General features: G+C 39.2%; 2 protein-coding genes across 2 annotated transcripts; both read left to right on the forward strand.

Annotated features, from left to right (window-relative positions):
- The first annotated feature begins 898 nt into the window (after positions 1–898).
- LOC139888558 (uncharacterized) lies at positions 899–2,167 on the forward strand. Its single transcript, XM_071871561.1, has one exon. The coding sequence runs from the start codon at positions 899–901 to the stop codon at positions 2,165–2,167; it is 1,269 nt and encodes a 422-aa protein (XP_071727662.1).
- Positions 2,168–2,494: 327 nt separating this feature from the next.
- LOC139888559 (uncharacterized) lies at positions 2,495–4,519 on the forward strand. The gene is made up of 2 exons (XM_071871562.1): positions 2,495–3,204; positions 3,496–4,519. Exons 1-2 carry the CDS (start codon positions 2,495–2,497, stop codon positions 4,517–4,519), a joined length of 1,734 nt encoding a protein of 577 aa, XP_071727663.1.
- The last annotated feature ends 8,061 nt before the right edge of the window (positions 4,520–12,580 follow it).

Below are 12,580 nucleotides of genomic sequence, written 5' to 3' on the forward strand. Positions count from 1 at the left end.
GCGGCTTACCAGTGCAGATGGAAGACGATGGGTCTTCCTGCATGGGATTTAAGCAACTTTTTGATAAAGATATGATTGACGATGCTTTTTTGTCCAACGTGAAAGAATCACCTATAGCCGCAAATCTCTCCAAGTCCAAGATTCCAGTTACCAAGGTGAAGAATGATAGTTTGCTTGGCAACTCAAACGTCTCGGGTAAAAAAGTAAACCCTGAGGTTTGTTATTCGGGTGCCAGTGTTGGGCCAACTCACCTCAACTTAAATGGGCCCAACTTCAATGCTAATAAATCTGGCCCAGTAACTCGTGATAATCCAGCAAAGGAGAATAGTGTTGATGGGCCTAATAATCAAAATAATTCTAATGTCATTAGTGCGGCCGATCCAAGAGATAATGTGGTGATAGAGGACCTCGGGGATACCGATTGCTCAACGAATGAAGATGATTGTAACAGTCCTGTTAAGAATTTCGATGGTGACGGGGTGGAGAAGGCTAACATTTCCGGTGATTCATCCTCTTTGAATGTTATGGATACCGCTAACAACTATTTGCCTAAAAAACAAGTAAAGGGGGTGTTTACACTTCTGATTCATCCAATTGCTGCTGGAATTCCATCGGCAACTGGAAAGCTTCATCAAAAATTTTACATGCGAAGAGATCAAGTAGGAAAGGAAAAGGCGATGAGGAACTAAGTGGGATTAATTGTGTGACATGTGGTAGTAGAAGATCGAAACTGAGTAAGAAGTCATCGTCGTCTAGGAATAGCAAGAAAAAGGAGGTGAACCAATTGATATCGGAAAGCAGTATTGGAGTAGAGGAATTCAGCACCAATCTTGGTCTAAAATGGACCAAGAAAGATATGTAAGTGTCTTTTTTCTCTGTTCGTATCTCCTTTTTATTAATGAAGATTATCTCCTTAAACATTCGTGGGTTCGGGTCCGGGAAAGAAAGTAAATTTGGTGATGTTAAAAGCTTATGTTTCGTAGAAAGGCCTTCTATTCTAGCGTTGCAAGAAACGAAATGTCATAACCTAGTCGACAATTGGTTATTCGGGCTTTGGGGTTCTAGTGATTGTGGGTATGTTCAAAAAGAAATGGTTGGTAAGTCGGGCGGACAATTATTAAGTTGGGATAAAAACATCTTCGAGGTTTCTAGTGAGTTAATTGGTGAATTTTTTATTGCTATACGGGGAAAATGGAAAAAGTCGGGTAATGAATCGATTATTGTCAATGTGTACGGTCCGCATGATGACGCTAACAAATGTAAATTTTGGGATTCGCTTGACAAAATTTTGTGTATTGATGGTGTGTCGTGGGTCATTTGTGGGGACTTTAACGAGGTTAGACATAAGTCGGAAAGATTGAATTGTGAATTTTTTGATAATCGGGCTAAGAGGTTTAACGAGTTCATTGACAGAAATAGTTTAGTGGACATTCCTTTGGTTGGGAGGAAATTTACTAGGGTTAGTGATGATGGGATGAAAATGAGTAAGCTAGATAGATTCTTGGTTTCGGACGACTTTCTTAACCTTTGGACCGATCTAAAAGTGGTGGCTTTAGATAGAAGTGTATCGGACCATTGTCCTATTTCGTTGTCGGATGGTGAGGTGGATTTTGGGCCTAAACCATTCAAAATCTTTGATGATTGGTTCGTGGTTGAGGGTATTGACAAGGTTATTGCCGATTCTTGGTCTGGTCCAATGGGGGGTAACCGGAAGGATTGCGTTTTCCGTAACAAGTTAAAAAGATTAAAAGGTGACATTAAAGAATGGAGTAAAGTTCACTTTGGTAAGCTTGATAGTGAGATTGAGACGGTTAAAAAGGTAGTAACGGATCTTGAATTGAAAGCTGAAGTAGGTTGTTTAAATGATGAAGAGCGAGCTAAATGGCTAAACTCGAGAAAAACATGGATGGAAAAGGAAAAAATTAAGACAGGGATGCTAAAGCAGAAAGCCCGTGTTCGATGGATGATTGATGGAGACGAAAACTCAAAATATTTCCATAATTCCTTAAAGAGAAAATATAATAAAAACAACATCCGAGGGATTAATGTTAACGGGTCTTGGTGTGAAAATCCTAACACAATCAAAGAAGTTGCTTTCAACCATTTTAAGAGCATTTTCGAGGAGCATAATTCGGATGGACCAAGCCTTGAAGGGCTATTTTCTTAATCGATTACATCAGCGGATAATGAGCTCTTAGAAGCTCCCTTCACGGAAGAGGAAATTTGGGAATCGGTCAAATGTTGTGGTAGTTCGAAGGCCCCGGGACCGGATGGGTTCAACTTTGGTTTTTTCAAAAAGTTTTGGTCCATAATCAAATATGATTTGGTAGGTGCAATCAACTGGTTTTGGGTTTTTGGTGAGTTTTCAAAGGGTTGCAATGTTGTCCTGAGTTTTAGTGATTATCGTCCGATTAGTCTTATATGCAGCTATTATAAAATTATCGTGAAAATGTTGTCCTTGAGAATTCGTAAAGTGGTACCTCGTCTTGTAGGGATGGAACAAAGTGCGTTTCTTGGGGGTAGATATATTCTTGATGGTGCGTTAGTTGCTAATGAAGTGGTCGAAGATCTTAAACGAAACAAAAAGCACGGCCTAATTTTTAAGGTAGACTTCGAGAAAGCCTTTGATTCGCTTAATTGGGATTATCTTCTTGTAGTGATGAAATGTATGGGGTTCGGTACCAAATGGTGCAAGTGGATTTCCTCGTGTCTTAAATCGGCTACAATCTCGATACTCATAAACGGGTCTCCGAAAAGTGAGTTTAATCTTAAAAGGGGCGTTCGCCAAGGTGATCCTTTATCGTTTTTTCTTTTTATTATTGCAGCGGAGGGACTTAATATCCTAACGAAAGTGGCGGTTGAGAGAGGAATGTATAAAGGGGTGGAGGTAGGTAAAGATAAAGTCATCATCTCACATTTGCAATATGCGGATGATACGATTTTTTTTGGCGATTGGAGTAGACGTAATGCGCGAAATTTAATGTACTTGTTGGAATGTTTTGAACGGGCTTCGGGGTTGAAGGTTAATTATAATAAAAGCCAATTATTTGGGATAGGCATTAGTAATGATAACGTGGAAGCTCTTGCGTCTTGGTGTTCGTGTCTCGGCGGTCGATTGCCTTTCATGTATTTGGGTATTCCCGTGGGTAATAGGATGAAGAAATTGAATGATTGGTCCCCGGTGATTGAGAAATTTAACAACAGGTTAGCGGATTGGAGAGCAAAAATGATTTCTTTCGGTGGACGGTTAACTTTAGTTAAGTCGGTTCTCTCTAGCCTACCTCTCTATTACTTCTCGCTCTTTCATGCCCCTACTTGTGTGCTTAATTCTCTAGAGAGTGTGAGACGGAAATTTTTTTGGGGCGGGACGGGTTCTAATTCTAAAATGTCATGGGTCAAGTGGGAAAAAATACTTCTTCCTCACGAAGAAGGAGGTTTAAATATCAAGTCCTTAAAAAGTAAAAATTTGGCTCTTCTTTGTAAGTGGTGGTGGAGGTTTAAAACCGAAACTAACACTTTGTGGGTCACCGTTATTCATAGCATTTATGGTTCTAATGGTAAACTTGTGCTTGGTAATGGGCGTGCCCGGAATCCAAACGCTAGCCTTTGGAATTCTATTTGTGATGCAGGAAAACATGTGGACGGGTTAGGGATTTCTTTCTCTAATTCTTTGATACGCTCAATCGGGGACGGGAAAAGCACTTCTTTTTGGGATGACATTTGGGTGGGGAACGCAAGGTTTAAGGACAGATTTAAAAGACTACACAGGCTAGAGATTGACAAAGATATCAACATCAGTAGCAAAATCGAAGAATTTAAGGGGGATGGGCTCGGCAATTGGGCCTATCCACCGATGGGCCTAACGAATAGTGAACTAAATGAGTTGCGTGATACTGTTCGGAACTTGCAGCTGACCGAAGGTAAAAAAGACTGTTGGAGCTGGAATCTTAATTCGAAGGGCATTTATACGGTCAAGGACTGTTCGGTTCTTGTCGAGAAAGTCATTCTACCACGGGCGGTTAATTCTATAGAATCGTTGCGAAATGGTTTGGTTCCAAAAAAGGTGGAGGTGTTTATTTGGCGGGCGAGATTAGGACGTATACCGGTAAGATTCGAGTTAGATAAACGGGGCATCGACTTGAATAGTGTGAGATGCCCGATTTGTGATGGTGACATTGAGACGGTGGATCATATACTTTTTTCCTGTCAAGTGGCAAAAGACATTTGGGCTAAAGTTCTTAAATGGTGGGGGTATAATTCGGCTATATTCGGGTTTGAGGCTATTTTTAATGGTACTTTCGGTGGTGTAGCACATGATCATAAAAAGAATCAATGGCAAGCGGTTTGTTGGGTGGTTTGTTACATTTTATGGAAGAATATAAATGCAAAGGTGTTCAAGAATAAGCTCGAGACGGTCCCATCTTTATTTAGCGAGGTTCAAGTTCTTTCATATGATTGGATTTCACGACGTTGCAAGGGTCATATTATGGATTGGCTACAACGGTTCTCACACCCTTAGTTTTAACTCCTTTTGTTAGTTGCAATCTTTGCAATTAGCTTAGGGCGATGTAATTTGTTATCCTTATTTCTTTCGTGATGTATCGTGCTGTTAAGGGTGCCCAGTCAACCATGTACTATTCGTGATTGTTTAATATAAGTCTTTCTTGCTTTCAAAAAAAAAAAAAAAAAGAGAATATGAAGATGAATGTAATCGGCTGAAGATGAATGCCAAAGATATGAAACCCTAATAGGATGTTAGGCTTGAGCCCAAAGGAAGATTTTAGCGCAGCAATCCTAAAGTTGCACAAATGCTTCTGTCCTTGTGACTTTAAATATTTTGCGGATGACACCCTTTCCACTTAAAAAACTTTTCAGCACAAGTTCCTGAAATATAAAAGGCCTAGAAAGCACCAAAAATAAGAATAAGAAGGATAGAAGACTTATTCATAATCTTGAATAATGAATGTTTTTACCCTATAAATTTTAACCCTATTATCATTGTATTTGTAACACCTACAACAAATCAATAAGAAAACTCTATGTGTTTGGTTGTGGACTAAACTAATCGTTAGATCAAACGATTAGACATAACCATGTTAAATTCCTTTGTTCTTTACGTTTATTGCACTTACTTTAATCGTTATTTTTGCGTGTTCTTGCTATTTGTCTATTTTTGTGCGGTAGGTAGGGTTATCAGGTTCTTACTAAGGCTCACTAAATTTATAAAAAAATATTCATTAACTAAGTTAACTTCTTAATTTTTAGTTTTAGATTGATTTGAAGTTAATAAAGGCGGAAAAGATATCAAAGAATAAAGTAAACTGTTGATGAAAAAAATTGCGAGCCTTCACCATTTTCGTCGTATCACCTTCATACGAATTCCAATTTACTTGATTCAAAAATCAAAACGTTCATAACTAAAAGAGTTACAAATCCTATTACTTATTGAAAAGTTTGGAAAGGCAAGCGTCCCCCCTTTCCTAATAAAGCTCCGCACCTGGGGACATTGGTCAGTGGGAGGATTGATTGTTAATCCTCCAAATAACTTGCAAACCGGTATCATGATAAAAGTCTACGATGAGTGATTAAGCAATCAATATTCTTATGTGATTATGAACTAATCTGGCATATTAAGTTTACTTGTGAGTAGTGAACGGTGTCCTAAATGGCGAATACTAGGTGAGTATTATAGGCAATGAAACGACTCCACCCTATTTATTAAAAATAACGCATTTTTTATATACAACGACTCATAACACTCCCCGTCAAGCTTATACCTTAAATAAATCAAATAAACCAAGCTTACCATGGAAAATTATGTTGATATGTACTTACACTTTTAGTAAAAATATCTGCATATTGACTTAAGGAATTAACTTTAATAGTTTTAATAACACCTTTAGAAATTTCTCTTACAACGTGCAAGTCTAACTCAAAATGTTTAGTCATTACATGAAAACATGATTAGCTGCAATATGTATTGCAGAATAGTTATCACGAGACATCTCAACCGGTAAACTTACAGATACATTAAGATCAGGTAAACTTATAGATACATTAAGATCAGGTAGAACAGAAATTAACCAAATAATCTCACAAGTGACAAGAACCATTGCCCTATATTCATCCCCTGGAAATAGTATATTTTTTCTTACTTTTCCAGAATATAAGTGAATCATTTATTTATTTAAATATTTAAATAAACACCAAATTAGTAACAAATTTCTCTGATAAAAAACATTTTCCCCAATCAGCAACAACAAAAGTAGAGAGTACAAAAGTATCAGAATTCTTTATAAACTTAATACCATTACCAGGTGACCCCATTAAATCTTAAGACTCTCATTGCTAATTTAAGATGAGATTCAAGTGGATAATGCATATATCTGCTTACACAGTTAACAACAAAAACAAAATCTGATCTAGTAAGAGTTACTTAACTAAGTTTCCCAACAAGTTTTTGATACTCAGTAATATTCATCAAAAGGAACAGAAGAGATTACATAACGTAAAAGTCCAAAGACATTTAACAACTTCAAGCAGTACTTTCTTTGATTTAAACAAATTCTTTTTTCAGATTTCAAACTTCAATGCTAAGAAAAAACTTAAGAGCACTTAGATCTTTGATCATAAACCTCGAATTAAGAAAACTTTTAACCTTTTCAATTACAGATATGTCATTTCCAGTAATAATTATATCATCAATATAAACTAACAAAGCAATAAATATTTTATTAGACTGATATCGGCTAGAAAGTCACGTTTTCACCCCGGTATTAAAGCCCAAAAACAAGAAAGATTCAAACTTTATCGGCAAAATACCCACTTCATCGGTTAGAATTGAAGAACAAGTAATTACGAAGACGGTGCAAAAAGAATCAAGAGAATCGGAGCTAAAACGAAGATTCTAGAGCGAAAACGGTGAAAGACAAGAAAACAAGTTACGATCCAGGAAAATCAGGCTGACCAAGCCAGCAAACGGCCTGCCATACGGCTTGCCAAACGGCCTGCCAGTATGGAAAACGGCCTGCCAGTATGGCAAACGGCCTGCCAAACGGTCAGATCAAACGGGCTCGATAAACGGTTTGCCTTAGTAAACGGCCTCCAAAAACGGCCTGCCAAACGGCCTGCCAGCCGTTTGCACCCAAAAATCTTGTTTATTTAAATGGTCTTTGTCATTCATTCCAACACACACTTCAATTCACTTCTTTCTCTCTCTTGTACAAAATTAGCCATACTCTCAAGGCCTTCGACTCCGTGCGGGAAACCTAGTACCCGGAGAAGAACGCCGAAGATTATATTAAGAGCGGTATGGAGTCTTGAAGTTGTCACTTTTGTATTCGGAACTCGTTTAATCTACTAGAACTTCTATCCCTTATCTTTATATAATGTCTTCTATCATTATGTTATGTGATTTTGTTGCTATGATTAGCGAGTAGTTATCTTTAGTGTATGCTATGATGTAAGCAGTTATAATGCCGAAATAATATTATGGTTTGTGTATGCTGTTGAAATGCTTTCCAATTATGCTTTAAACTTACTCGCTTTTCCAACTAATAGAACGTAGTTATTGGCTTTGTTATTGGAAAGTCGCGAACCCCGATTCAGAGTACACTATCTGTGTCACCCCTTGGTACGAGAAGTCTATTTGATACAACATAAGATCGACTGAGGCACACCGGTTGTAGTAAGTCTATCAAGCTTTGGATTCCGACCGAGGACTCTTTCGTAGTGAGACATCTGACTAGACCCTTAGTACATTGTCGGTCCAAGACCATGCTAGTGTAGTCACCAAGCATATAAACTTCGTACGTGCACGCTGAAGCACAACGGTTGTTGTAAGTTGTACCTCTGCTAAGTAAGGCCATAGAACCCGGTCAGTGTTGATTAGTACACTGCACCATAACGCGGTCTCAAGAATTGCACCCCGCTTGAGGGATTCTTAGTTAATTAAGGAACTGTTTGTTTAGACACATAAAGGATTGGACCGTTAGGATAACCGAACGTGTTTATGGAAGTCAGCTTGACTTGGCCATGGTGTTCTTTATGGTTGAACTCTTTTTAAGGACTTAACTATCTTTTAAAACCAATCATTAACGAAAGCATTAAAACACATCACGTCTCTCGGATATGGTAAACCATGTATTCTATTATACTTAAAAAAGTTTAGACCATTGTGGAATGTTAATACGTCACCCAACCGAGTCGCTCAATTGGATGAGCCGTCTGAACGTGTATGCCTGTAGTCAGACTGCACAGGCGTCGGGGGTAAGGGACGTTGCTGTCTATTCAGAATCTTCAAGCCTAACGCAGTACCCAGTGACATGTCTTATGACATGGGCGTTTAGGACCAGTGTAATGACTACAAGGCCTCTGCCTATTCATGAGCCAGCATTCCATAATCTCTGCAGAATAACTGATGAAGTCATAGTATGCACTCACTTTAACTTTATTTGAATTACATATTTTACCGCATTTACTTTATCTATCTTATAAATTAGAAAATCCCAAAATTAAGTAACCACTACTCCTTCCTAACTATCTTAGGCTTAAATATAGGTTCGAGTCTACTGATATCTCAAAAATACGACTCTAGGTCATACTTCTCTTACTCATACTAAGGAGTAGTACGATTTAGGCCCTACTAACTATAAATTTAAAACAGTACCTTCCCCCTGGGTGGCTGATCCTGGCGCGCTGCGGCCCGACGACACCGCACGAATAAAAACCATCCGTTTCGGCCTATCATGGGGGAGTATAATTTTTGGCGCCGCTGCCGGGGAACTGGTATCAGGCAATACAACTCTCTATCAAACTTATTCACAAGCATTTAGTGGTGTCTAAGAAAGACAATTATACACGGACTTGGTTGTTAGATTTTCCGAACAGTCGCCAATTATATTGGGACCAAAAGGATCCTGCCTCTTCGTAGTCAGCCTGGCCACGTGGTTTGTTGAATAGTTCATGCGGAGTTCTGTTACCGAAATACCAGGGAATCAGTAGCCAGAATCAAAAACATATTCAACCATAAGGATAGTTAGTTAATTAAATTAGATTACCTTAAATTAGATTACTTTAGACTACCTTAGATTAAATTAGATTACATTAGATTACCTTAGAATTAGACTACCTTAGACTAGTTTAGCTTACTTTAGATTACTTTAGAAATTTAGTTTATTTGCTAAAAATTAAAAACAAAAAAAGGCATACCCAGTGTATTCTCTCACTCATCATGCTCAAACTTGGTTCGAAGGACTGGAAAAAGATTCCATCACGTCATGGACGGAGATGGCTACTAAATTCTTAACCAAATATTTCCCTCCTTCTAAACAAACTAAACTAAAGAATGACATCATTAACTTTAAACAAAGTTATGATGAATCTCTTTACACTGCATGGGAGTGATTCAAAACCCTGCTGAAGAAATGCCCTAATCACCAGCTAGAACGGTCAGCCCAAATCTGTACCTTCTACAATGGTCTTACGGTAAATCATAGGACGATGATCGATGCTGCAGCTCAAGGGAATCTGATGAACCAAACCGCAGATGAAGCATGAGAGTTGCTCAAGAACATGACAATGCATCATCATGACTGGAACAGTGGTGAAACAACTTCATCATCTGCCCCACTCTCTGCACTCAACAATCAAATGGAGGCCATCAAATCTCTCACAGATAAAATGGAATCTCTCGCTAAACAACTCGGAGAATTGAAGACGCAGCCGCAGTAGGTCAACCAAGCTCATGCTTGTGTTAATTGTACCAACCCGCAACCCACTGAAGAATATCAAGTTGAGTACGAAAACCCTGACGGTTCGGTCTGTTACGTCCAATACCCAGCTCGTCCACCAAATCCCGGATTCAATCAACAACCTAGGGATAGTCAATTTCAGCAAAGCAATCAACCTTTTCGCTATCGCTATCCACCTTACCCAGCCCAACAATCTCAATTGACCTACGATCAACCACTTCCACTCATTGGTACCCCAGTTGAGGAAAATTCCCCTACCACCCAGATTACGAAAGCAACTAACCCCACTCTCGGAGCTGATGATCAGTTGACTTAGTTCATTCAAGGACAACAACAGCTAAATCAGAGAACTGCAGCCAGGCAAGATCAGACGGAGATACTAATGAGAAACCAATTGGCTCTGCTCAAAAGTATGGAAACGCAGCTCAGACAGTTATCACAACGCCTTGAAACCCGACCGCAGAGAATATTGCCAAGTAATACTATCCAAAATCCCTATATAGAAGAAGTAAAACAAATGGATTCCGTAATCCCAGAGGAAGAACCACGGAGAAGGTCAGCCAGGCTCAAGAATAAATCAACATATACTCAGAAGCTGACCCCGGAAACTCCAGTTCATGTACCCTATCCTGGAAGGCTACAAGAAGAACCATCCAAGCTTGATTCCTTCAAACTTGATGGAAGATTCCTGGACACTATGTCCAAAGTTTCCAACCAGAAGAGATACATCCGAAGGCTTCTTTCTACAAAGGAGAGGATACCAGATTCTAACAAAATTCCACTGAGTGAAGAATGCTCTGCATTACTCTGGAACTCTCTACCACCGAAGCTAGGAGATACGGGCCGATTCGTTTTCCCGTGTTCAATCTACCAATCTAGAACCATTCATGCGTTAGCAGATTTAGGAGCAAGTATCAACCTAATCCCCTACTCTCTCTACAAGAGATTAGAGTTAGGAGACTTGTCACCAACTAAAATGACAATCCAACTTGCCGATCATACAATTCGATATCCTAAGGGCATAGTTGAGAACGTCTTGGAGAAAGTTGACAAATTCTTGTATCCTACGGATTTCGTAGTAATGGATATTAACGAAGACCTACACACACCAGTAGTGTTAGGAAGACCTTTCATAAATACGGCTAGGACTGTCATTGATGTGTACAATCAAACCTTGATCTTACAATCACATGGGGAGAGCTTTACCTTCAAAATTGACTGACCAACTGATCTTTCTGGACAGGCAGAGATGTTTGCTATTTCCACCAGACGGATCACTTCCGATGACGAGTCTTCACCACCGGCCGATGATATCGAGATGGGTGTCGAATCACAGCCTGTAGACGAGCCAGAAATGGAAGAAGAGGATCCCAGCGAAGAAATAGAGGAATAGGAGGAATCTGAAGAGGAAGAGGAAATGGAAGACGTAAAAGAAACTGTGACAATACCCGCTCCAAGCATTGAGCGTCATGAGGAAATAATGAGGCTTGAGACGGAATATCACAGTTTAATCATTCACTTCAAGAAAAAGACCGACAAGCCTGAGGTCAAGGATATAGAAATTGATCCTGCAAGTATCAAACTGGAGAATCAGAATACTGAAGAAACTCATTCATCAGAAGCATTCGCATCCTCGGAAGAACAATACACCGATGATGACGAGGTAGAGCAACATGAAGACATTCTGAATAACTCACACTCTCCAATCGAACCAGATCAAGGGGAGACGGACTCTTCTTCAGATTGGATTCCGGTTATATCTACACACGCAGACATGATAACCTTCATCAATGATACCGATGAATTTGAAGATATTCTCAAGGCCATCTGAAAATCAACCATTGATTTTTTGCTACGCTTAACAGAACGAATTATGGCTATCCGAGAAGAACACAACCTCTATCTCTGAAGAGAAGACAATGATGTTGAAATCCTAGAGGAACGCATTCAAGACTTTATCAATTCTCTTCACGATCATATCTACCAAGAAGAAAGGCAACGAGAGCACAATTCAGTGGTTCGTACTATTCTTAAGACAAGATTCTGTCGAGATCAGAAGATCATTTACTCTAAGGTCTATAACGCCTTATCCGGATCTGCACTTCCGTTCTCATGAACCCAACGAGCACTACTGACTCTCATCTGGAAGCATATGGATCTTTCCACCAGACACCCGACTTATCACTCTGATTTTCAAATGATCGAGGACATTCACAGCCTTTTCGCTCTCTTGGAAAGAGATAATTTCGAAAGCACACCAGACAGACTAGTGATTTACATAACAATTGATCACCATGTTGATCTGATTATCAAAGAGTTACGAGATGCTGTTACAGAGGAAGTAAGGCGAAACAATTTGTTCTCTCATCTTGAACCAAATCGAGTCAACATTGCCACCTATGTTACAAAGCAGATATCACGTATCTTCCACGAATCCACAGATCCTAGTTTCACATTTAAAGCTGGATGTCAGGAGATATACTCAAAGACGGTGACATTAATGCTCAGATCAAGATTGCTGTTCACTTATTTTCAGCTTCGTCTTTTAACAAATCTGTGCAAACCTACAGACTTTTACTGTGGAAATCACCGTTTCGAAGACTTCAAGATTCTAAAGATACAGTTTCTAACATTATTTGAAGACCTCCGGAATGAGCATCCCATCAGAGAAACAATCACCACCAGCACTGCCTCTATGATTGACATTTATGGGTCAACCAGCAGAGCCGTGGATCATATTCTCATCGGACTTCAAGACTTATCAAGAGTCGAAACTGCGCACTACTTATCATTCAGAAGATCTTCAAGAGAAGTACCGGATCTTCTAC

This window comes from Rutidosis leptorrhynchoides, chromosome 2, assembly GCF_046630445.1.
Source record: "Rutidosis leptorrhynchoides isolate AG116_Rl617_1_P2 chromosome 2, CSIRO_AGI_Rlap_v1, whole genome shotgun sequence".
In the NCBI taxonomy this organism is placed as follows: domain Eukaryota; kingdom Viridiplantae; phylum Streptophyta; class Magnoliopsida; order Asterales; family Asteraceae; genus Rutidosis; species Rutidosis leptorrhynchoides.